At 41.0% G+C, this 25,766-nt stretch overlaps 1 protein-coding gene across 1 annotated transcript; it reads left to right on the top strand.

The window, feature by feature from the left end:
- klhl20 (kelch-like family member 20) lies at positions 1 to 24,899 on the top strand. The gene is made up of 14 exons (XM_030074450.1): positions 1 to 126; positions 1,484 to 1,546; positions 4,925 to 5,182; positions 6,151 to 6,259; positions 6,974 to 7,180; positions 10,685 to 10,843; positions 10,990 to 11,084; positions 12,816 to 12,931; positions 13,325 to 13,508; positions 13,686 to 13,829; positions 15,702 to 15,835; positions 16,666 to 16,874; positions 18,890 to 18,996; positions 19,735 to 24,899. Exons 2-14 carry the CDS (start codon positions 1,524 to 1,526, stop codon positions 19,817 to 19,819), a joined length of 1,830 nt encoding a protein of 609 aa, XP_029930310.1. The 5' UTR covers positions 1 to 126; positions 1,484 to 1,523; the 3' UTR covers positions 19,820 to 24,899.
- Positions 24,900 to 25,766: the final 867 nt, after the last annotated feature.

Below are 25,766 nucleotides of genomic sequence, written 5' to 3'. Positions count from 1 at the left end.
GCTTTCGGCTTCACGCAGGCGCACATCGACGAGGAGGAACAGGCATAGCAGCGTTGTAACCAGCGGAATTAGATTGTAAACATTAACCTGGGCGAGTCCTGTCGAACGCTGGCATGGAAATATAAGGTAAATTCCACCTTAAGCATACAGTGATAGTTATTAAATGCAAGCTCGGCTTTGTTAGATACTTGCTAATGTTGGCGGAGGTTGAGCTCGTGAGTTTTTGCGAAGGGTCTGGGTTTATCACTTGATGCTGTGGCATTATCTCTGTTTGCGGCCACACGGACTAACACTACACTGATCTGGGCAGGTCGGACATACAGCTTCTGTGTTTTTTACCCTCTGGATGTGTTTTTGCTGCTGTTCGGCTGTTTCTGTTCAAATTGCTCCTGAGCGCTGACCGGCACCTCGTCCGCACCGTGGATTTCCCAATCACAACACCAGCCCGACGTTGTCAGATCTGTTCAGGAAATCATCCGGTTCGGTGCTTTTGACGTTCAACGCGAATAAAACACGACCTGGGAGCGCACACACACCTTCAAATTAATGGGTTTGTGGCACGGTCCGGTGGTAAAACCTTGAGGAAGCCCAAGTCCAAGCCGTAGTATGAGCAAACTGCGGTTCATGGTGACTAGCTGGTGCGTCCGGCCGGGACCCGTCTATCGACTGAAAATCTTGCTAACTCTTGTGTGCTAGCCTAGTGCAACATATATCGAGCTAGCCTGTCTTATCTGTAAGTCATGCGGGGACTTAGACCGTGGCAGTGAAGGACTCACGGGTAGCGAAGCTGTAGATATAAGTTTGGGCTGTTTATTGTGATATAAAAAGTTAGATTTGTCGTAGTCGTCAGCATTTTGAGTGTCGCTGCTTAGCTTAGTTAGCGAGCCAGTCCTCCCTCCGCCTCCCTGTTGTCCAGTAATTAACCCTAACCTGCGACAAGTTTAACACGCTAAACCTGCAAACCAGTGCATTTTAAACTCTGAAATGCTCTTTAATAGTCTTTGTCAGGGCGTTAGTTTAAAACTGGAACTAATGTTAGGTGGATGAGTTGTTACTGAGGTAAACTGAGGTAATGAGCAGTCATGTAGTGGTATCAAGTCAAGTGTAGGTATGAGCAAAAATCATTTTCTTTTACCAAAAACAAACAAACAAACAGACAAAAAACAGCTTTCATAGAACTTACACCAGTCTGTTACTAGAAAACATGTTTCCCACAAGAACTTTGATGTGTGTGTGTATGTTTTTGTGTGTTAGCCTATGTTTTATTTTAAATGCTATTTTAGCAGTGAACAGGAAACATAAAGTACCTGACACATGAGCTTGGGCAGCATTTTTTTTATTATTGTCATTTTCTAGAGGTAGAAAAATGTAAATTGTTAGTTGTTATTGTGATTTGTCAGTAACGTGAAGGTAACAGGAGGGTTAGAATGACAGTTTGACTGACTGATTGACTGAACTAACCACCTTGTTTTGCTGTCTGAAGGCTAACATCTTGTGTGGGACCAAATCTCGTTCTTCAGTGCATGGATGCAAAGCCAATGCGCAGGTGAGTGTGACACAAGAGTGTGAAAGAATTCATTTATGATCTTAGAATTGGCCACAGTCTCTAGACTTCAATAAATGCTGTATTTGTTTGTTTATTTTTAAAGCCAAAATTTGAGTTTAACTTTGCAAGCATAGAGAATGTTTGCTTGGGAATGGCAGGCTTGTGATGCAGCAGATTAAATTACAGTCTTTTTGTGTTGGCAAGACATTTTCACTTTTCAAACTTACACCTCAGCTCAGATTAATATCTCTTTATTTAGCACTTAGTATTTATCTGCAACCTGCAACAGATTAGGTTTCTCTCTGAAAGCTCATCTGGGACACAGAAGTGGATTTTCCAGTTGACCGTAAGAAACGGTATCCCTGGTAGAAAAGGGTAAAGACTGAGAATCTTGCAAGTCACTGCTGCTGATGCCAAGGTCCTGGAGTCAGTGGTCAAAATGTGTGGCTGACCATGTACTTGGAAAAACAGGTGCACTGAGAATGAAGCACCTCTACAAGCATAAATTAACTTTCTTATTCTGCTGAATTAATGCTCAATTGCCCTATATCTTTCACCACCTGTCAGTGCAGAAAAAAATGTTATCCCTAACCCTTATCTTTGTCTCAAGCCAACCATCAAAATCTGACAAGATTACTAAATGGCTTCTTTGCCAGTAAACATTTTTTTTTTTTTTTTTTTTTGAGTGTCAGCCGTGGTCCTTCATGCATGAACTACTTTGTGTCTGCCAGAAATTCTGATGTCTGTTGACAGATTTACCAGAACCCAGTTAGGGTATTGAGGGTAAATGCTTTATGTCTTAAGAGAGGAAACCTCTCCATGCTGATTCCTGTTACACAAAGTGGAGGTTCGCCTCATTGTCCTTATTCTTGAACTAAGCGTGCTTGTCTGGTGATCAGGCATGACATAATTCACACCTACTGACGGTAGGGCTCTGAGAGAGTCACCCTACAAAGAAAAATATTTGGTCAGTTGATTCAAAGGCTCAAGGACATACTCGTCTATGTGGCTGAATGTGTTCCTGCTTATTATACTTTTACTAATGTGGTCCAGTCCTCAATGATATTGTGAAACCACCATTGTTTTTTTTGTTTTTTTTTGTATAAAGCTTTGGAATGAGTCACATTTATGCATCTTGTTTCAAACACCCACCTTCTTTATTTTAACACTAGTGCCAAGCCTTTCTGAAAGGCAGGCACTGGTGCCTTATTAAGTTTTCCCAAAGTCCAAACCTGTGCCCTGAAGCCCCCATTACCATTTTGGCTTGGAGTTGACCCTACCCTGTTTGCCTTTTTTGGTTTAGTTTTATTTTATTTTATTTTATTTTAGTTATTTGCACCATAAGCAAGTTTAGCATGGGTTTAAACATAGAAATTAATCAACGGTGATGTTAAGCTTAATGCATGAAGCCCATGGTCAAGTGTAACCTCTGTCACTGCCCTGACAGAGAATTGGTTGGTTGGGTGTTGTCAAGCAGGAGTTCCAAAACTTTCCTTTCAAAGACTGAAATGAAAGATAAGACATTTATTTTCACTGTGAAACCCAAACTGTGGCCTGTCATGGCAACAGTGGCAAGTGGCCTATGTTTTAGAACCCTTTCCATTTTCCTATAAATGAACCTTTAGGCATACATAATCCCCTTGGACATGTGTTTTTAAGGCAGTTTCGTCTACATTTATTCAGCAGCAGGCTGGTGAGCTCCCACTGCAAGATAAATGTGCAGACACAATGAAAATCCTGGCTTTATTTTCTGAAACAAAACAAACAGAAGGCTAGCTGTGCATGATTAGTCCATATGCTGTGCAAGATGTATTTGAATAAAAGGGATTTTTGGAGGGATTTTTTTGGCTGGTACTGGGAATAGGATCTGAAATGAACCCGAGTTCCAGACCCAAAATTACTCCAGTGCCCTGTGAATGGACCAACCAGTGTAGATAAGGTTACACTGGCTATCTGGTGGCCAGTGACCTGACCAAGGCTATATCCGGCACAGTCACAGAAACCACTGAGGCCATGGGTTAGATGGGTGTGTTGAGGAACGGCCGTTGCATGTATCTGTATAGATACATTTGACTTTCATATGTAGAAGCAGACATATAAAAAACAATGTTTTGATGGCATTTTCCGCACTAATGAATTTTAACATTTTAATATTGAGTCAAATATAGCTCAGTGAATAAATCTGTTGTTTGGCTGGTTATGGTTGTGTATACATTTTCACTGACTTGTCTGCAGATGCTTAAAAGGTTTTTAAATGTCTTAATCAACCACATGAGACCTTAAAAGTCATTGGTTTTAAATTTCAACATATGAGGTCTTAATTTCCAAAGAAATTTTTTATATCCGTCTTTTAATTTGTTTTATCAACATTAATCAAGCTCCTCTGCATCAGTCAACATTTCTGATGTTCTTAAATATACATAACCTAAGATTATTACAAATTGTTACAAAAACTGTTGCAGAATTAAACATACTGTTAAACCTAATACTGCCTTTTATATATTCTTGCTTTCCTCACATCTTTAGGAAATGCGTGTTGTATATTAACCTACCTCACTTTGAGAAGTCCAGGAAAGTTCTTGTACGTAGCCTTCCTGAGTTCTGGGAACAGCTTGCTATCTAATAGGGCTGGGTCGATATGCTTGTCTCCTGATTCGACACTATCAAGATTCTTGGGTGCCGATTTGATATATATTCAGATTCTTAAGTATTGCAATTATTGTTGTATGGTATTACAGTTTTTGCGTTTTTTTGTTTTTTGAGTTATCCTGTAGTTTGTGGATTTGAAATTTCACAAAGCTGTGATTATCACAATAGGTAATTTTATAAAGTGATGTCAAGTTTCAAAAACGGTGTCACTACATTGAAATGGCTTCTATGGGGGCTGACATCATCAGATATGAATGGAATTGGGCTCATTGAATCGACAAGAGTCTCAGTTTTCCAGTCAAACCAATTTATGTAGCTCCAAGACTGTTTAGGCCCCAGTATGCACAAATATACAATTTTACTTAAGTGAATTGATTCAATTCCTCACTGTTACAGTCTAACCTAAGGGAGAAAGTTTGAATCGTCTAGTTAATAGTCAATCATACTGCTACCTTAAACTCATCTCTTTAAAGGATATAGTACTTACCTCTGTGCTTACCTGCTGTCTGAATAAGTGCAAGATGATGTATCAAAAAATCAGTCTTGTAAAAATGTACCCTTAAAAGGTCTTAAAATGTATTAAATTTTATTCTGATGCCTGCAGATATACCTGGTAGCTTTGACATAGGTTGCCATCTACTGTAATATCTCTAACGAGTGATGTGAGTTGAAAGTGAGTGATGTCAACGATGCATTTCCCCAATTAATGAGTCCCTGGTTCACTTGAAGGGCCACCAGCGCACGCCAAGACGCCACTGGAATGGACATCACCAGCCGATGCACCCTGGGGGACCCCAACAAACTCCCAGAAGGGGTCCCCCAGCCCGCACGCATGCCCTACGTCTCGGACAAACACCCACGGCAGACCCTAGAGGTGATCAACCTGTTGAGAAAACACCGAGAGCTCTGTGACGTGGTGCTAGTGGTGGGTGCCAAAAAGATCTATGCCCACCGTGTCATCCTGTCTGCCTGCAGCCCCTACTTCAGGTACAAAGACACAACTGGTGCATTCAGACAACATGTTAAAGGAGGAGTTTTTTTAGATTTGGCCCACCGGGCAATTTGTCTGTTAATTGCCAAAATCATCCCTTTGCGCCCGGCAGATAATTTATTCTGCTCTGGGCTAGCCCTTTAGAATGAGCTGTTTTTGGAAAATGTGTATAACTAGCATCAACATGAGAATATTTACCTTTTAGTAATAAAAAAGGATTTTTTATTGTTGTAATTTGCCTGTAAATTAATACATTTTAAAGTGTATTATCAAAAGTGTCATCATTTTCTCAGTGTAGCTGATGTAGCCACAATTTTAAGTTTAAGCATGCTTTAGTATGCTTTAGGATATAATGTATGTCGATGTTATTGGTTTGTTATTTCTTGTATGGGAAGAACAGACTAGTAGTAAGTGAAGTGCAATGGTGCAGAAATGTAACAAAAAAAAAAGAAAAGGATGCAGTTTCTCACTAATTAATGGACTGCGGTGTTGATTGTGTAAAGCTTAAGTAGAACAGTAACTTGAGGGAAAAGCCTGCTTTCTTTTGGGACTTCTGACTGACTTCTGGGTTATTCAGTCCCTCTCGGGCACAGGCTGCTATCAGGCTTTCCGCACACATTGACACGCTCAAAATTAGGTTTGAAGCTCACTTGAGTGTCAGTCCAGTCCAACAGCTAGTAATTCCAGTTTCCATTAAGTCTTATCAGTGACTTTTCCCCATAGTCTGTACTTTCTATTCTGAACCTGGGTTAATCCATTCTGTTGTCAGAATGAAGAACTAATTCCTCTTAGGGGACCAATAAAGTTGAATGTTTACCATTGTAAATCTTTCCCATCCTAAATGATAGTGCATGGAAATTAATCACTGGCCAATTAATTTACACAAAGTGCAGTGTAACAAATGCAGCAGTTTTCCCATTGTGAACAGGAACCAAAAGGGAGTTTGTCTGCTTCCCTGTTTCAGGGCGATGTTTACCGGAGAGCTGGCAGAGAGCAGGCAGACTGAGGTTGTTATCCGTGACATAGACGAACGAGCCATGGAGCTGCTCATCGACTTTGCCTACACCTCACAGGTAACAGCGGTCACAGCTCCAACTTTCCAGGGCTTTTTATGGTTCTCAAAACTACCACTTCATAGTTTGGAGGGAGCAACACATACAGCTGACTATTTTTATGAGCCAAGGTCCTTGGGTTACAGATTCAACTTTTTACTTGCATCTAAGTCTGAACAATTAGTGCCAGTTCATCCAACCATTTTTGTTAATTTTGGATCGATAACATTTGTGGAAAGGAGGCAGTGTGAGCGAGAGGGACGGTAAATCTGATTCTTGATTCCAAATATCAACATTCTTTCTCCAGAATTGCTGCATCCACCTTTAATGGTCACAGCCTTAGCTTGAAATATAGTATTATGCGTAAATAATTAACATCTTTTTGGAAGAATGGGATATGCTTTGCTTTCATGTTTTTTTCCAGTGAGAGATAAGCAGAGTTGTTTCAACCTTTAATTTTTTTCTTTACATTGTTTACATCTATTTCAGTCACAAAGTTGGTCTCGTTTGATTCTAAGTGGCAATAAAAAGTTATACTGACTTACACATTTAAATTGATGGCAACTGAAGACACCCAGCACAGTTTTGTGTTTCATTCAGATTATCTTCTGTTTTGTAAACGTGCATGCCAGTGTGGTATACCACACCAGTATGCTTGAAAAATTTGTGTTGCTCAGCCCACTTTGGCTTTCATTAAAAATGCAATCAGAAAAGCCTCTGATGTTGTGTCGCTAGGTGACAGTAGAGGAGGGGAATGTGCAGACACTGCTCCCTGCTGCCTGCCTCCTCCAGCTGGCAGAGATCCAGGAGGCCTGCTGTGAGTTCCTAAAGAGGCAGCTCGATCCCTCCAACTGCCTCGGCATCAGGGCCTTCGCAGACACACACTCCTGCCGAGAGCTGCTGCGGATTGCTGACAAGTTCACCCAGCACAATTTCCAGGAGGTAAGACAAGAGGCTATGCACTCAGACTTTGCAGATGTATGATGTCATGGTGCACCAGTGATGGCTGTATCAGTGCTTGATGGGACTTTTCACCGGGTGATATTGAGTTGTTGTCTTTTTTCCCTCCATCTGTGCTATATATTGCAATGTAACCATGCACACCAAATGTCAGTGAGACAGGACGCCCTGCACCCAAAGGAGTTTCTGTTTCCCCAGTTAGGCTTGTCAAGCGGCCAACCCTGTAGGGTTAGACGTCTCACTGAACAATAAATATTTTAGCTGTGATAGAACGTCACTGGAATGTGTATGTTTATGTATAATCAGTCTAGTAAGGTGTACAACAAGGACAAATTTTTCAGTTGTACATTTTACAGCCTTGGTGTGTCTCTCTCTCCTCATTGTTGGCCATGTTTGAATGATCCCTCTCTGTATCATGTCCCATCCCCAGTATTTTGGTTCAACCAGAAATGAAAATGAATGATGTGTGTCAAATCACAGATGCTCTCAACGTGCCATTTTAAAGTGATAAAATACAGCAGAGTGACTGTCATTTCAAATATTACTGTAAAATAAGTCTAATATGTCAAATTGTTAATTGTAATGAAGGTTTTTACTCTCAGAGTGACAAGTCTGCAGCTTTACCATAAAAAGATAAAGTGTTTCAGAATAAATGTGGCTGTTCTAAGTCTGGTACATCACGCGCTGTCAGCGGGAACTTTATCCTGTCCTTTCTTGATTTTCCCCTTTTCCCTCCATCAGCTGTCTTGTGATGTTGTAATTACATCACTGTTGCTTATACAAGCGTCTGGAACTGGGTGTGTGAGTGTGTGTGCCTGTGCACAACGTCACATATTCACCACAAAATCATGTCACATGCTCCTAGTTTCGTGTCTCACTTGTTTTTTTGTTGTTTTTTTTCATTCTGCAACACTGTTTACATTCAGTTTTTCACAAGCTTTTGGATGTATGCACATGACAACAAGCACATATGTCTGTCTGATTCTCTGTTTGACAATACAGCTTCTCACAAGATTGGCATTCCTCTGTCAGCATCAGAGGAATGGAGGAATCTGTCACACCTCGCATTTAAAGCAGATGTATAGTGCATGTACTCTTTGGCAGTGGATAATTAATGCCTGAATGTTCTCAAGCATTTCATTACCCACAAGTGATGTATAAAGTAGGATGGGACAGTATGTCATACCGTTAATGTTCCAAGCGCGCACTGGGCAATATTTAAGTCTACCACCAGATTTTTTTCCACAATTGGCGTTAATTTGGGCCCAAATGCGACTCAATGAATTATGGTCCCGTCTCTCTTTATAAGTTAGGGTCTTACTTGTAGTGGCTGATGGAGGTGGAGAGGAAGAAATCTTTCCGCTGATGATTCAGCCATTGTTGATCATCCAGCTTTCTCTGGGTTTAGTGCAAACTCACTGCTGTTTGGGAGAAACTTTGGCATTTCATTCTTAAGTCTTGATTTGTCACTTCCTGGGGATGAAGAAGATTTCCCAGCATTGGCCCTGCCAACACCTGATTTTAATTTGGGTAGATAAGTTCCAGTGTCTCAATTATTGTACCTTCCAAGATCCCCAGAAGCCTCGACCAACACTTTTGAGGTTCACCCAGAGACTTTGATTCTGGTGGTCCGAAAAACTAAGTGAGGAGTTGATGACGTTGAGAGAGAGAGAGAGAGAGAGAGAGAGAGAGAGAGAGAGAGAGAGAGAGAGAGAGAGAGAGAGAGAGAGAGAGAGAGAGAGAGAGAGAGAGAGAGAGAGAGAGAGAGAGAGAGAGAGAGAGAGAGAGAGAGAGAGAGAGAGAGAGAGAGAGAGAGAGAGAGAATTTCTGTCTGATATTTTCTTCATTAATCACCAACAGATATTGAATGAGTATGGATTTTGTCCTTTCCGGTCCCATTAAGTATTTGTGGTGATGATGTAATCTTCTACATGAACAGTTGAATGGGTTTGTGGGTATTGTGTGGAAATGTACGGTTAAAACGTTAGGATTCACAGTAATTAATAATTCAATATGTACTTCCCTAAAGGTACTTACACATGATGAGTGTTCTGAGCACAGAGTCAGCACCGACTGCTGGGTACCTTCGCTGTTATAAATATAGGAAAATAAACCTGGTTCCACTGTCTGACTGCGGTCGACATGCAGTGCTTTTTTCGCCCGAGGTTGTGATACCTCTTAAACTCATAAGACAGGAGATTCAGTTTTGGCTGTTGTTATCTTGAACCTGATTGGACATGATTCGAAAGGTCACCGGCAAGTGTTGTCAGATTTGAAATATATTGAATTTAGAGTGCAGCGCAAAGTGGAAAATCGAAGCTGTATGCAGCGCCCAAGGTAGCGCTGCCACAGGGTTAGGCGACCCTGCTCTCTCCATAGGAGAATAATGGCGCAGCCAGCGCAGGGCTGTTTTACTGCTGATCATGTATAGGCAGCCATATTAACCGCCTCCAATCTAAAGGTCCCATTCATGGAGTTGTTGTTCTGCAATTAATTAATTGCATTTTTCAGGCCCCATGGCATGAAAAATGCAATTTTCGTTGTTTTTGCGTGATAGGGAAGGTCTCTGGGCCACATAAATACTGTCCCATGCATTAAACCTGTGATAAATGCAAGGAAACTCATGTTTCATTGCACAGTCTTATAAGATGATGAGATGAGAATTCCCGTTTACCAGTGAGCACTGTTGAGCAGCATAGGTTTCAGTTGCTTGCCTGTGATTGGCCCGACCATATGTCACTCAGAAGACAGTCAGCCAATCAGTGGAGAGGAACTGATTCTCTCTTCTGATAGGCTAAACGAACCGTGCTGCCAGAGCTCCGGGAGAAAAGCAAGAGAGAGGAGCTGTGAAACTATATTTAGTGGACCACAGGTACCCAAAACCACAAATACATCTTGCTAGGGATATCAACAGTTAAAATAAAACCCTGGGAAAGTCAACAGCATGGGGCCTTGGAATTCTAGTGGAGATCTCAAGGTTTCCAAAGATCCCAAATATGTGCTGCTGAATACAGGAAAATGGCTGTAATATGATGCATGTGACATCTAGATATTTTCTGTTTGATGTGATGCTGCAGCCGTGAAACAATGACATCTTAGGTTTGAATATTTTAATCAATATAACTGTGATGTAGCTTCAATGAAACTCTCCAGCCAGCATATACAGGATATGTATGCGACATTGTTCTTCAGTATGGAATAAATGAAGCAGTTTAAGGGGAAACAAGAGTTTAAGGGCTTAAGGAGGATGTTTTGTAAAATTATTTTAAAGTGCTGTCGTCAGTTATGAAGTTTGATGGCCCACACATAGAGGAATGAAGTGTGTCATGATGATTCACCTTAAGCAACAGCATGGTGCTTAAAAAGAGGCAAACACAGATTGGTTTGGTGTTACGCTGAGTAATTCTGGCACTAACCCCTCACACACACTTGCTCTCTTTCTGGCAGAGCAACTGACTGACTGACTGTCGCTTTGTTGTCTGGCAGGTGATGGAAAGTGAGGAATTTATGTTGTTGCCGGCCAACCAGTTGATTGACATCATCTCCAGTGATGAGCTCAATGTGCGCAGCGAGGAGCAAGTTTTCAACGCAGTGATGGCCTGGGTTAAATACAGCATCCAAGAACGCAGACCTCAGCTACCACAGGTTTGATGCCAAAAAAAAAACACTCTACCACAACCTGCTGCTGTTATTGTCAATATGATTTGAACCTGAACTTTCAGCAGTGCTTCCATCTGTCTGCTATGACACAAAACACATTAGAAATGACCCGGATTTAATGTGTACTGTAGGTTCTGCAGCATGTCCGCCTGCCACTTCTCAGTCCCAAGTTCCTGGTGGGCACCGTGGGTTCTGACCCTCTCATCAAGAGTGATGAAGAGTGCAGGTGGGTGCTGTGTGTATGTGTGTCTCTTTTTTTTTTGCCATTAAATACCTCTCATTATCTCCTGCTACAGGCTGTTTCCTGGCACTATGATGACATGAAAAGGCAGGGTAAACACAGGTGTTATTTATGAAATGAATCATGGTTCCATTCAGTGCGGCAGAGCCAACATGAACGACACCACGACCCTGGCTCTGTCAGACCTAAATGGAACAGACCCTTCATTAATGTCGTTAGGGCATGTTTTGTAACACCTGTGTTTACCTATTTCGTGTCAAAACGGATGCTCTGAAAAGTGTCTGTTAGTAAATAATTCGTAAACAGTAAGCTCAAACTGTAACATGGTCAGTTGCTTTAGTAAATTTTTGTCTAAGCTTTCATTTGGTAATGCTGCAGGCGTACATCAAACTTGAAGGGCAGTCAAAATCACACCTAATAGACCATTTTTATAGCACAATTACATGCCTTGCTAGCCACCGGTGTGGTGGAGGATCTTGAGAAATCGTGTTTTATGGTTTCTAATAATAAAATTGTGTTTCTTCACCATCCTCTCATTAAATTGATTGATGGTGCATTTTTTCCTTCAGTGGATGTTAATTATTATCAGTATATATGGTTACATCTACCTAAGCCTTCAAAGCTCTGAGGGTTAAAACCTCCTTTAAGTGTATCAGAGCCTCTCCAGTGAGTGAGCATGAACAATAGCAGAACCAAGTGAAACTGAGCCTTAATTACTGTCATCAGTAACACTTGTGTTTACCGGCTATTTCATGTCAGAAGGGCTGCTGTGAAAAGGGACTGTTGGAATGGGAAATTAGAATTTTGTTTTGCATCAGTTTGCCACTTGAGTTAATATAATGTGTGGTCTATTTTATGAGTCTGCCCACATGTTATGCAATATGCTCTATTTTAAGCTCTGTACAGTCAATTCTATATTGCAATGTATTGTGACTAAAAAAAATGAAAACAAAAAACCCATGTGATCGCTTGTTTGACGTCTGACTTGTGAATTCACATATACAACCAACAGAAAAACATCTCTCCTTGGTGGTCAAAACAATGGACACAAAATTGTGTGTGTTGTTTAATGATTAATTCATTATTGAGAACAGCACTGATAGTATTCTTAATACAGTAAACAGAGGTAAGAAAGAGCATCACTATTGTTACTATTATTGATGTTTTTCCTTTGTAAAATTGACCTGTTCAATATATAAAGTCATTTGTATATTGTGCATTTGAACTCCTCATTGGAAACACTCAAATTCAATCTAGTATCCATGAAGTGAAAACTTGAGGTGTTATGGAGTGTACCATAATGAGGAGGACACGGGCCAAAAGGAAGATCATGCCTATGAGGAATTTGCCCTCAAAACAAACAAAAATCTTTTTTTCACTCTTGTCATCAACCCTGTGAAGAAAAAGAACAGCCTACTTTCAGAAAGTGGAAGAGTTTAATTAATATTCTTAGCAAGCTCAAGGTGCTTTCCGGGGATTATATTCTAGGTAATGGGTATTAAAGGTTCTGTTAGTTTATCGTAGCTGCAAATTATTCAGTCGTCTGTCTTGGCAAAGCATGAGAAGCTATTTCATGATTGCTCTCAGTTAGCCAGTTAAATGAAAAATTTGACTGCTTCAAATATCCATGTGGATAAGGAGGCTAATGCACATAGCAACAGTAGATGAGCCTGATTTCTGACTACTTAATGAAAAAATCTTTCTGTATTGGTTCAGAGACCTGGTTGATGAAGCTAAGAACTACCTGCTGCTGCCACAGGAGAGGCCCTTGATGCAGGGCCCCCGGACCCGGCCTAGAAAACCCATCCGCTGTGGAGAAGTACTTTTTGCAGGTCAGTATCTTTGGACACTTCAGTGAAAATGTGTCACAGTTGTGCACGTCCAGTGATGGGAGGTTTTGGTTGTGGGTGGGAGTTAAGACAGCCGGTGAAATTGTGTATGCACTGGTTGTTGTACACAGAATTTTTTTGCACCCAGTGATGACAATAAAAATCTTTTTAATGACAATTATATATTTTAGCTTCCCATTCCTTTCCCATGTTTTCCGTGTCCTGTCCCGTGTCACTCCTCCATATGGTAGCTGCTGCAGGGATGCTACTTACACTGTGTTGCACTATAAAAAATGCATCTTGCTGTGATGTGTAATGTAATGTCTTTTTGTGGTAATGTTTTGATGCGGTATAGCTCTTTCTCATTCTTTTCTACTGCATTTCCCTCTGTGGCAGTCGGTGGCTGGTGCAGCGGCGATGCCATTTCCAGTGTGGAGCGTTACGACCCCCAGACCAACGAATGGCGGATGGTGGCATCTATGAGCAAGCGGCGATGTGGAGTTGGCGTCAGTGTCCTGGACGACCTGCTCTACGCGGTGGGAGGGCACGACGGCTCGTCCTACCTCAACTCTGTGGAGAGGTCTGATTTTCTTCCATTCCATTTCACCGTCCTGCCTCCATATCATCATGTTTGGTTTTCTGTTTCATTTCTTCCTTTTTCTGTTGTCATGCACGTTGCTAGGTTTATTGAGCCCTTCACTAATTTGTAAAAGTAGTTTTCAAACAAAGTCGACTCTGTACTCTCTCTCCTGTCCAGATATGACCCCAAGACCAACCAGTGGAGCAGTGACGTGGCCCCCACCAGCACTTGTCGTACAAGTGTGGGTGTGGCCGTCCTTGGCGGTTATTTGTATGCTGTAGGGGGACAGGACGGAGTCTCCTGTCTCAACATTGTGGAAAGGTGACTGCCAGCAGAGTGTGTGTGTGTGTGTTTATGTGTCTGTCTCAGGGACCTACCTATTTACCACGAGGTGCATCTTGTTATTAAAAAGTGCCTTCATTAGGGCTTCTTTCTCTAGCATGAGCGTCACCCCACATTTCTGTTTCCTTACTAGCTGTAGGCTTGGTATCATGCAGTATGCCACAGAATCCACCTTTTCACAGCAGCCATTTTGACATGAAGTAGCAGAGTAAACATAGGTTTTACTAATCACATTAATTAAGGTTAGGCTCCAGTCAGGGCTATGGAATGTGACCCTAACTAATATTATTGCTAACACCTGTGTTTACCCACTATTTCTTGTCAAAATCGCTGTTTTGAAAAATGTCTATTGACTGAAACTGTATACAGCTAAAAACACAACCTACCCCATAACACATAGGTATAATAAAGATACAACAATAATGATAATAATGATGACAACACATTTTATTTGTATAGTGCTTGTCAAAATACTCAGGAGCACTTTACATTAAAAACACAATACAAAATAAGCTGCAGTTCAAATCCCCATTCTAGTTTATTCAAATAGAGTTTGGACACTGAAATATAGATGTCTTACCATCATATGAAAACGAAGTGCATAAAGATACATATTCATACAAGGGGCTGGAGAATCAGTACAGTATTGTGAAAAGTAATGTTGCAATACTCAGCTGTGTCTTTTGCACAGTGCTACTGGCTGCTTAGTAGTGATTTAATGTACGGAACACATGTATGAAATACGGATTTGATATTGTAAATTTAGTAAAACAGGGCGGTGTGTCTTGTGCTCTAGAAACAGCTTAAGAGCAGAGTATTTGTAGCTGCAGTCGTAACAGCTGCAGCTGAAGTGCTGTAAATGTTTGTGGTCATGTTTAGTCACATCAGGATCTCAGAGAGTTGATTGTCTTCTCTGATGAGCTTTTCAAATATTCAGTGCCTTTAGAATGAAAATAAACATTAAATCATCAGTCCTCACTAGTGCATTATCGTCGCGCTTAACAACAGATGCATCTTTAGAACTGTTTATTTAGGCAAAGATGACTCTCGTCTCAGTGAAAATAAAAACTTGTTGCGGTCACTCCACAACAAGAAACTAGAAATATTACTCATGCTGACTGTTACACAACATCAGTCCTGCCTGTGTGGGCCACACTTGCATACACACTGTTTTGTAAATGTTTTCTTGACGCTACTAATTCAAACACATTGAACAACAGAACATTGAGCTGTTTGCCTGGAGGCAGTGAATTGTTTTGCAGCTCCAGCCCTCCTCCCCCTCAGCTGAACCAGTGCACACTGCAGCGCCTGTCACTCATGTTGATGAGCTGCGATAATGTGGCACAGCTAGCTTGTTACGCACTGGCTAGCATCCTAGCTGTCTGACAGCATAAAAGCCACCTTCACCTGAATCGCTTAACATATTTTGCCAGTGTTAGAAATGCAGTGTTGCAGTCTGATGTCATTTAGCTTCACTGTTGTTGTTTTTGTTATTATTTTTTTTTTTTAAATAATTTTTTTCTTCATTTCTTACTGTTTGCCATCATCAGTGTTGCTTCCATGCTGCTATGTTGCTTCTGGTTATATAATAGTCAATTCACCACTGGCCACACCCACAGCAAATGCTATACACCCTTAGTATCATTGAAAAGCCAATTCCAGATAAATGGATAGTCACAGTCACAGATAAACACAGAGTGAGAATGCATAATATATCCTATTTAACATGAAAGTAGTTGCATGTTGCAGCTTTCAGCCACAAGATCATCCAAACAGTTTTTCACATATTGTTGTCACACATCTTGTCTTTGTGTGTTTATCTAAAAGGACACCAACCATGTCGTGTTTCAGGTACGACCCCAAGGAGAACAAGTGGACCCGCGTGGCCTCCATGAGCACCAGGAGACTCGGGGTGGCTGTGGCTGTTCTGGGGGGATTTCTGTACGCCGTCGGGGGGTCTGATGGGACGTCGCCTTTAAATACTGGTATGGTACAAATCTAGTAGATACGGTACAAATCTAGTGGACACAGAGCTACAGTAACCATGCTACACCACTTTGGACCAAGGTGTGAGAAAGTTAGACCTTCCCACGAAATTTGGTGGAAATCTGACAATCCATTTGGAAGTTATGCCACTGTTTGAACAGCGGCAGAATTAGACAGAATGAAGGAGACAAAATGAGTTAAAATCAATAACACAATGTCAACTGTGTCTTGTGAATTGCTGAGGCCTGGAATCACGCGGTAGGGACATGGCAACCAAATAGAGGTTTATTATATACCAAGGGTAAAATACACTCAAAAGTAGAAAGCTCACAACTGTTGAATTGTGGGAAGGTTTTGATATTTCATCTGTGGAGACATGGTACTCTGTTGTATAGACAGGTATTTCATATAACTGTCTTGAAGTTTGAGCAAGTAGGTTTTTTGTTTAGCTTTTAGAATGATGTAGTTACCAGAAGCACTCAAGTGGTTGGTCTACACCATGGCTCTTGTTCAGCTGTGAGGCCTATATAGTTAAAGCTCTCTTCAAATATTTTATTATTGGATAAACATTTTTAAAAGCCAAAAGTCAGTGTCTTTCCCTGTGAATAACTATTCAAATAATTGTTTGTTTATTTTTTCCCTGCTTGATTGTTCGGCTAATTAAAAAAGTAAATAATTCATTTATTTCCTCTCTCTGTTTTGATTCCTCTGTAGCTCCCGCTGAGCCTTAAACTCGCAAAGAAACATTATCACACTGCGCACACTGCAGTGTATTTTTCTAACCAGTTGTTCGTTTTCATTCGTGATTTTCTTTTTTCTTCCTCCACAGTGGAACGCTACAACCCTCAGGAGAACCGCTGGCACACCGTTTCTCCCATGGGCACCAGGAGGAAGCACCTTGGCTGTGCCGTCTACCAAGACATGATCTACTCCGTCGGAGGAAGAGACGACACCACAGAGCTGAGCAGCGCCGAGAGATACAACCCCAGGACCAACCAGTGGTCTCCTGTTGTAGCCATGACGTCCAGACGGAGTGGGGTGAGAATATGTTTAAACACCACTGAACTTGACCCTTTCATTACTGCAACATTGTTTCCCATTTTGCTTGGTTGAGAGGAGACATTAACAGAACCAGACATGCATGCAGATTTTGTGACTAGTGTAGGCATATTGACATGAATTGAAACGCTTTGAATTGCACAGGTCAAGGACATTTTTATATCTCTGATTATAGTATAGTAAGTCCTTGCAGTCAAATGGGGGGCAAAACTGAAGTTGAGGTGCATTCTCAATTGGAAGCAGAAGCACAGGGCAATCAAATGGGACAAAAGCAGCACACCCTCAGGAAATCTGTGGGGAAATCTTGACTGTGTTCAGACTCTAAATGTGTTTTAAATCAACTTGAACATATTTGTTATCCCCTTTGTGAGTATCCCCATGTGTTTTGCACTAGGCTACATTTTTAAATGACCAAATATCAAGGTAATTTAAATTGGGGAAAAAAATCAGCAAGGGAATTCTTTCTGTTGTCAGTCCCCAGTGTATTCATTCAGTCACTGCACGTATATTTATGTAAAGCAACATAAACTCAGAGTTGCCATCTGTGGATTTGTGTTCTGCGCGCAAGGTTGAAAGCTCAACATACATTTTTTTGGAATGTGTCAGAGTGCTTTGATCGCCTAATAAATGAAACAAGCTCCTCAGATTAAATTAATTTCTGAGACAAGATTGGATTTGTGTTATTTGCACTCATTGACAGAAGAGGATAACAGCAACAACTGTTCACTTGACAAGTTTTGAAAATATTTTCAAAGCCAAGTCCTGGGTGGGTGAAAGTATAGGTCAAATTATTCTTGAAGTTGAACTGTTGCCATAGCTATGCTTTAATAACCTACGCGGGTGTATTTATAGCTCTGCACTGGAGAGTCTGAGCCACACTGAGCCGATCGCTGAATTACTTGACAGCAGTGTCAAGATTTTATTAATTCCACACTAACGAAGCACAGATGAAAACGGAAAATGGAGGCAATATTGTTCACACTCTCTGTAGTTCACTCTTGGACACACTGGCATTGTCCAAAGTGATGTTTTGAGACATCTCTCGCCATGAATTCAGTGACATCTTGCAGTCTGAATAATTGGGGAATGAGTTGGCAGCACCAGAGCAGATTGAAAATCTGTTTTCAGTACCTCCTCAGTTCTAGTCAGTTGAAGAGAGATGGCAGCCGGCATCTTGTTATCTTCACTCTCAACCCCCCAAAAACATGGAAGAAGTACAGGGGTTCTAGTTTGACAAATCTTGAGGCCTTTTGTCACCCTACACACCTCTTCGCCCTGAAGAAGTGCATGTAAGCTATGCCAGCAAACTACAGGCTACGCAGGAGCCACAGAAGCCACTGATTTGGCTACAGCAGTATTTTAACACAGAAATATAAGTTTACCTTAAACTATACCAGTAATTTGATTGTGATTTTCAATATGTGGCCTGTTAACCACGTTACCAGGCCACTACAACCTGTGAAACTTGAATTTTTGGTTTAAGCCCCCACCTCATAATGTTCTGTTTCTGTGGCTAATAAAGTCATCACCCTTCATAAACCACACAATTGATAAGTTTGTAAAGCAAACGTTTTCACTGACGGAGGAACCGGAGGAACCGGTTCACTCTGCCCAATCTCAAGTCATCAAATCACAGCAGTGCTACTGCTAATGTGGACAACTTTATTACGGTGCTGGAATAAGTTTGAAGTCTCCGAAAGTTAATTTTCATATCGTCGGGGATGAATGGAAACTAATAGCTAGATACTAAAACACAACTGCTTTGGGAACAGATTAGCAGAAAGTGTAGAAAAAGTATGTAATTTTGTAGATAAATTACTGGTATTGTCATTTAAATAATTGTCATAACTCCAGTAAATGTAGACTTGTTTTTACTTGTTTTTTTTTTTTTTTTTAAGTTAACAAAACAATTCTCCAAAATATGTGAAAGTGTGTCTGTGTACATGGCTACAGTGTAATGATGCCCTGTGGTCTTTTCACCTCTATCTGTGTAGGTGGGTCTGGCTGTGGTCAATGGTCAGCTAATGGCAGTGGGCGGCTTTGACGGGACGACGTATCTCAAAACCATAGAAGTATACGACCCTGATGCCAACACATGGAGGTAACTGGCACTATCCAAAGGGGCTGTGTGGGGCACCATGCAGTGAAGAACCAAACTATCCAAAACCACTAGTAGCACAATAATGAGTTACTCATCATACACATTTATAGATTAACAAGATGTTAGCAGGTGATAGTATCAGACACCTTCACTTGGAGCAGTCCAATCCACAATCTGCTAAGTCTGACTATGAATTGATAGTGCATCCCTGTGCATATGATCGACACAAGCTCCATTTTTCTGAAGTGCCTAGTTTGGTACCAGTTCCTGAAGTATTGACGTCTATTAGTCTATCCAAGTAAAATAAATTTCATAGCTCCTGTTTAGGACTATGTAAGCCAGGCCCTTCACCCAATTTTTTTTTTAGTTTGATAAAATTTGACATAGTTAGGAATATGTCTAAATAACAGATAATTGATTAATCTGTGCATGAACATCTACGCATGTATAGACCTTCAGACTGGCACTTGACCTACAGGTAACCTTTACCAGTGTGGTCACAGTTTATCACAAATAATGCTTGTTTTTTTGGTCTTAAAGTTCTTTTTTGGAATTGAGTTTTCTGATTGCATTTTTTTCTTTCATAATTGCATTTGAGGTAACCTCACCCGTTCTTGTCTGCTTCTTTTGTGTTGCCTACCTTGCATCCCTTGGGTAGTTTAATTCAGTCCAGTTTCAACATGAGAAAGCAATTGAGCCATTTTATCGCCACCCTCTGACTACATCTCCTTTTTACAGGTTGTATGGAGGAATGAACTACCGCCGGCTAGGAGGAGGGGTTGGTGTCATCAAAATGACTCACTGTGAATCGCACATATGGTAACATCCCCCCTCCCTCCACCACCTCTCCACTCCATGCCGTAACGAATGCCTCTTTTCACCGACTCTCGTGCCTCCAAAAAGATGCCGTTTTATCATGCAAGGATGAGAGGATTAAAAGTGGGAGGAGGGAGGATGGAAAGAGGAGAAAGACACTAACTCTATGGCTCATCTCCACCCACTCCCCCAAGCCGGCAACTTGAAAAACGCCTTCAGTGACTACCGACACCCAACTGAAATGAACTGGCAGCAGGAGGCCGTCAACTATAGTTACAGCTTCCGGTTTGGAGGCAGTTTAAAGTCCTTCTGCCGTGACCTCACCAAAAGTTCCCAAGCACATCCTCCAAGCTCCTTGCAGGTCTACTGGTCGAAATAGGATGTTTGAACAAGGCGTTTACACATTGTGTGGCTTGCACGTCACACAAGTGAAAATCAGTTTGATCGGGATTGGGCCTTGGAGATTATCCTGTATCATTGTTTTGAGGCGATTTGATTGGAGGAGCTGATAAGTTCAAAAAGTGTGATGAGGTCACCGGAAGAGGGCTTTTTAGCCTTTCCAACTGTGATAGCCTCCTTCACTCTCCCTTGTCTTATGACACCTGCCCCAAAATTCTGGCTAGTGAGGACTGCCCAGATGGAAAAAAATGCTCCGACAGCCAGTGGACCAGAAAACTTTTTGTTCATAATAAAAGATCAAGACCGCATCTTTTGGATTAATTTCCTGGAGACACAACATTGCATAATGACTGTCAGAGGTCGATGCCGCTCTCTCATTCTCGCTCTACTGTTAATGAATTACCGATGACTTCAGTGCTCGACATGTACATCCTCATCTGTGGCCATTCACTCTGTAGGCCACATGTGTAGCATTAAACAGTAGGAAAGCTGTCGAGCTCTGCTCTTTTGAAGGAAATCGGCATTTTGAGACCCTCAGCCCCTCCAAGTTACATTGAACGGGACTCTGCTGCTGCACTTTAGGAGAACGGGACTGGTGTAGCTGTTTTATCACACTAACCATGGGCTTAATTTTTTTTATTGAGGTGATGGAAATGAGGTTAAAAAAATGCATCAAGATTTTGGGAGATCAGCCCCTTGGTCAGTTTTCACTTCAGGTGGCAAGAACGCTGATATTAAGACAGTCCGTGTGTGATAGGTTATTGGCCTTGATGCTTCATGCTGACACCTCAGTATACATTATATTGAGTGACAGTCATGTCCATGCTAACATCTAACAACACCTTATCAAGAGTGATAGTAGGGCATTAGCATTAGCTCAGAAAGTTTGGCAACTTTGTGTACAAGTTTGATGAAATTTACAAATGATGAAGTTACTGTTTTGAACTACCAGAGGCTGCCTTCTCTGGTTATAAAAGAAGTGAAAGTGTTGAGCTCATAAAATCTGCGTACAGCTACAAATTACTGCACCTTGCAGGGATATGTGGTTGTTACCTTAAAAATAATCCTGGCTGTCTCACACACTTTGAGTTAAGGCTATTAAAATGCCTGAGTCTGCACGCAGCATTCTTCTGGAGCTTTCCATAGAGTGTCGGCTGTTGGGATGACTTTGAAGTTGGAGCTTCCCGCTTCAACATAGAAAAAAAGATTGATTTGTCCACAACAGTAAATGAATCACTAATTTGAGTCGATGATTGTTAACATGCAGGTCATCTTCACCTCTAGTGCTAGGTCCGTTCCTCAGTTTAAAATAATACACTGTTATAAATCTATACCATTGTAAAATACAGGCTACAGAGGAAGCTAGACTTAAGTTGAACCTGTTGTCCAAAAAAAAAAAAAAAAAGTTTGTTCTTGACAGTCTTACTTGACATGCTGTTCTGTAGTATATATGGGTAATTTGGCAAACTTTGAGCTTTCAGATCATCTCCATAATTCTGACCAGGAGTTTCCGACTTTTCCATGCAAGAAGTCGGATTTACCCTCGTTCCAAGCTCAATGGAAATCTCTGCAACACTCAGCATTGTGTACCCTAAAGTGTCAGTATGGAGATCAGGAGCCAGTGATCTACTAGAGACACATAGAGGGTTTTGATCTCAGTGTTCTTGTCCCTAGTAACTTGACCAGCAGACCATTCTCACAAAAACTTGGTGTATTCTTTTAGGAAAATGAAGCTTTCTGTCTTCTTTTTTTCTTTTTTTCATGCAACTGTTACAGTTATGTGACCCGGTGAGAAATACCAGGTCGTGTTAAAGGTCGAACCGGCTCATGTTCAGGATGATGCAGAAAAACTAAGTTCAGTTTTGCATGTTAAAGTTCTGTAAGCACCGAGATGTTTCATGACAGAATTTAAGTGATGTCCTCTGCCACCTGCCACCTCGAGGTGGTTGTTCCCGCGGTAAACACACCGACGGGGCTGGGTTGCATTCATGTTCAGTTCAAAAATGGTAACAGACACTGTCATTCACCTGTCAGCGTTTCTTAATGTTGTATTTGACACCACTCTCTGATCCAAAATTTTTTCAAGATGTAATATTTTTGGAACATACTAAACCTGTTAAAGGGATAGCTCACCCATCACAATTTGATATTATTTCACTTTCCCCACTGGCTGTTATGTAGTAGTATTAATGCTGTCTTCTCACATTTACTGAGTGCTGGATACTTGCTTGAGGCTTCAAATGCTAACTGTTATCCTCCTCACAGAAATAGAAGTGGATTGTAGTGTTATACATTGAGGACATGTACACATGTTGGAGGACAAAAACTTTCAGCAGCTGCCAGCCACTGTGAGCTTAGTCCACACATCAAAACAGCTAGACGTTGCTATTTAATTATTTATTTAAACGTCCACATTTTTTTTTTTTGCCATTTATGCTGTAAAAATTCTGCTACACGTCATAAAATGTTTGAACAGTTTGAGTGGATTAAAGCAGTTATTCTAACAGTTTACATTGGAGCATCCAGCCAGTATCCAGCACTCAGTAACAATGAGAGCAAGATAGCGCCACTGCTTTCCTACATAAAAGCAAAGGGGAAGTGAAATAGCATCACATTTTTCCAAAATGGATGAATCATCCCTTTAATTTCTATTCATTCCTGGTGCTGGCATTTGGAGGAGATTTGGTTCCTGGTTGAATTGAAAGAATTGAGCCCAGTTTGTGTAATTTGTACATTTGCGTGCCGTGCAGTGAACAGACGGTCTCGCTCGCTGCGTTCTCAACAAGCGCCTGGCTCCTGTCTTACAGCAGACTTGAAGCAGGAGAGGACATTTTTATGACAGGGGCCTGTGAACTGGGGGGTATTTCAAATGCTCTGTGGCATGTTTTACCCAATTTGCTTTTGCAAGGACAGATAAACAGTAAAATCTTACTGCCATGCTGCATTTTATTCATAACGGTGGCTGTCTGGCTGATGCTGCCCTCTCCTAGCTTGCCCTCTCTGATAACCACAGAGTAGTAACTGTTTCTGCCGTACTCCCCATTTTTTATGTACACATTTTTTTGTTCACACACCTAATTTGTTTTGCCTTCAGCACAGTATTTCACATTTTTGCACGCCAATCCTGCATCGCCTACTGTTGTATTAATGCAGCGCGTGCCGGAGGACTGTTGTAAAGCATACAGCACCGATAAAGTCAGCTTTTCCTATCTGCAGTTCTCTCAGCAGCCCACAGATGGGTTACTTATTGCCGAGTTGCGGTCTCCCAGCTTCACAGCGAGCAGAGAAAGAGGACAGACACAGGTTGAGTCAGTGGTTTGGATGAATCTCCACAGAATTTATTGCACTGTGATTGGTATTGTATTGTAGGTTTTATCTTTTTTATTATTATTATTATTCTTTTTTTTTTTTTATCTGGGTGTTCAACTCTCCAAACGTAAGGAAAATCTGTTTTCAAGTCATCATCAGTCACCTTGGGAGTTTGGAATAAGGGTGTTTACACAGTGCAGATACAATGACAAGAAAGGTTTCCACGACGTGCACTGGAGAACGATATCGGCTCCATGCCGTGCAGGAGTGGAAAGCAACACTTGTTACTACGTTTTGAACTTTACTTTGTATGACACACAAATCTGCCCGTTTATCAGACAGTTGTGCACTTTAATTCGATAACAGATTCAGTTTGGAACAAATGCCTTGTTACGGCAAGCAGCAAGAAAACAACACCAGGCTGATGTGTTATTATGCATTATATTGACATTTTCGTCAGTGAGCACGTCCCGACATGAATATTGGTGTTGATGTTAAGCTATTATGCCAACTATCAGATATTGTTGTTTTCAGTTCAGTGCCCAGGAGAATCTCAAAGGGGGGTTTCAAGTCGCAGGGTCACACTGTTAGCCCGCTTGAAGAGTTATGCAAATCTTGATGTTGATAATTTATTTAACTGAATGTTTTTTTTTTTTTTGTTTTTTTTTTCGCTTTTGGATGTCTGGCAGTCATGCATGCAAAAGCGCTCATGTCAGCATCACAGATTATTTTGCCATTTCTTGCAAATCTGTAATATTTTGACACTAGGGAACTGATGTTGCATATTGTTTCTTGGGTATGGCTTTTCATAACGGATAAACAGAAAATTGCCTCACCCGTTCTGGACAAAACTTTTTATGTTAAAGTGGCCGACTGTGTCTGCCTTCCTCTTAAAAAACTCCCCCCAAGAACATGTTGCCATTTTTCACTGCCACAGAAATAAAGGGGAATGCCACTCAAATTAAGACTCAATACATGTAGTTGCTATGGTCTAGGGCAGTCTGTTTGTTAGAGTATTTGTTAAAATAATCTGCAGTCCATAAGAGAAATCATCACCATGATATTATGAAATGTTAAATATTGACTGCACTGGCCACAGCAACAGTATTCTACTTTCAATTGAGTGGCATTTCCCTTTAACATGTAAAATGATAATGATGCATTGTGATTGTGATCAGCAGAACTCAGTTAGCCTTCAGTCAGTAGCCAGTATAAGCAACTTTGAATAGCCTTGTATGTACAATACATCACCCAGACATGTCTGTGATTTCTGATGTTGGTCTTATGTAACAGCCATTTTTTTCAGCTGTGCTCACTACAACAGCCCTGGACTGATCAATGTTCACTATGAAAAGGATAAAACTTTTCTCCCAGACAAATGAATGTGTCAGTCTTTTCTTTGCAAGGTCTGTAACGGGGATGCTGCGGAGGCTGCAGACAAAACGGGAGAAAAAGACGTGGTAAGCCTGCCAGCTCTGCTCTGTTTGTTGCACATTTGCTTAAAGTCACCGTTCACGTCTCTGAGATTTTACCTTGACCCTGCCGCTGTGTTTGGCTGACCTCGGTGCTGCGGAGCCGCCGCTCAGCGCTCCAGCCGACACATCCAGCTGGAACTGTCTGGACAAGTGGCTCTTCAACACCAACACCTAATATCAAGAATAAAACCACTTTTAAAACTACACTAAATAGAGCAAATCTTTGCAATTTTGTGGCTCCTTGAAAAAACTACATCTTAAAATTCAGTTTTGACAAGGTAAAGCACATGTCCATGCTAAAACACCAACAGCACCAGGCAACATATTTGCATTGATGGTTTCATTATTGTTTGTGTGCATGGTGAATTTTCCTTTTTCTTACTGATAACTGGACAAGCATTTTTAAGTAACAAGGTGTGCAGCGAGATTGTCAAAAGGCATCCTTGGAGAGGTAGGATGTAGGAGATTTTAAATATGTGACTAATCATCAATCCATGACTGTGATTAACACGATTGAAAAGCCATAACTTAAAAAAAAATTGAATAAATGAATCCACATCCACTTCATTTTGCTTGTACAGATCAACACACGATAACTTTGATATGCCAATAATTTTTAAAGATTTTATTTCATCTTCTTCAAAAAAATCACTTACTTTTTCTTTTATTTTTTTGTGATGGGGATTCTTTTTTTTCTTTTTCCTTTTCTTGTTTGGGGTAATGTAATTTAATATACTATATAAACTGTATTCTGAAAATACTACACTAGGG

Source organism: Myripristis murdjan, chromosome 17, assembly GCF_902150065.1.
Source record: "Myripristis murdjan chromosome 17, fMyrMur1.1, whole genome shotgun sequence".
NCBI lineage: Eukaryota > Metazoa > Chordata > Actinopteri > Holocentriformes > Holocentridae > Myripristis > Myripristis murdjan.
The sequence above is the reverse complement of the archived record's forward strand: the minus strand, read 5'-3'. Positions and strand labels throughout refer to the sequence as shown.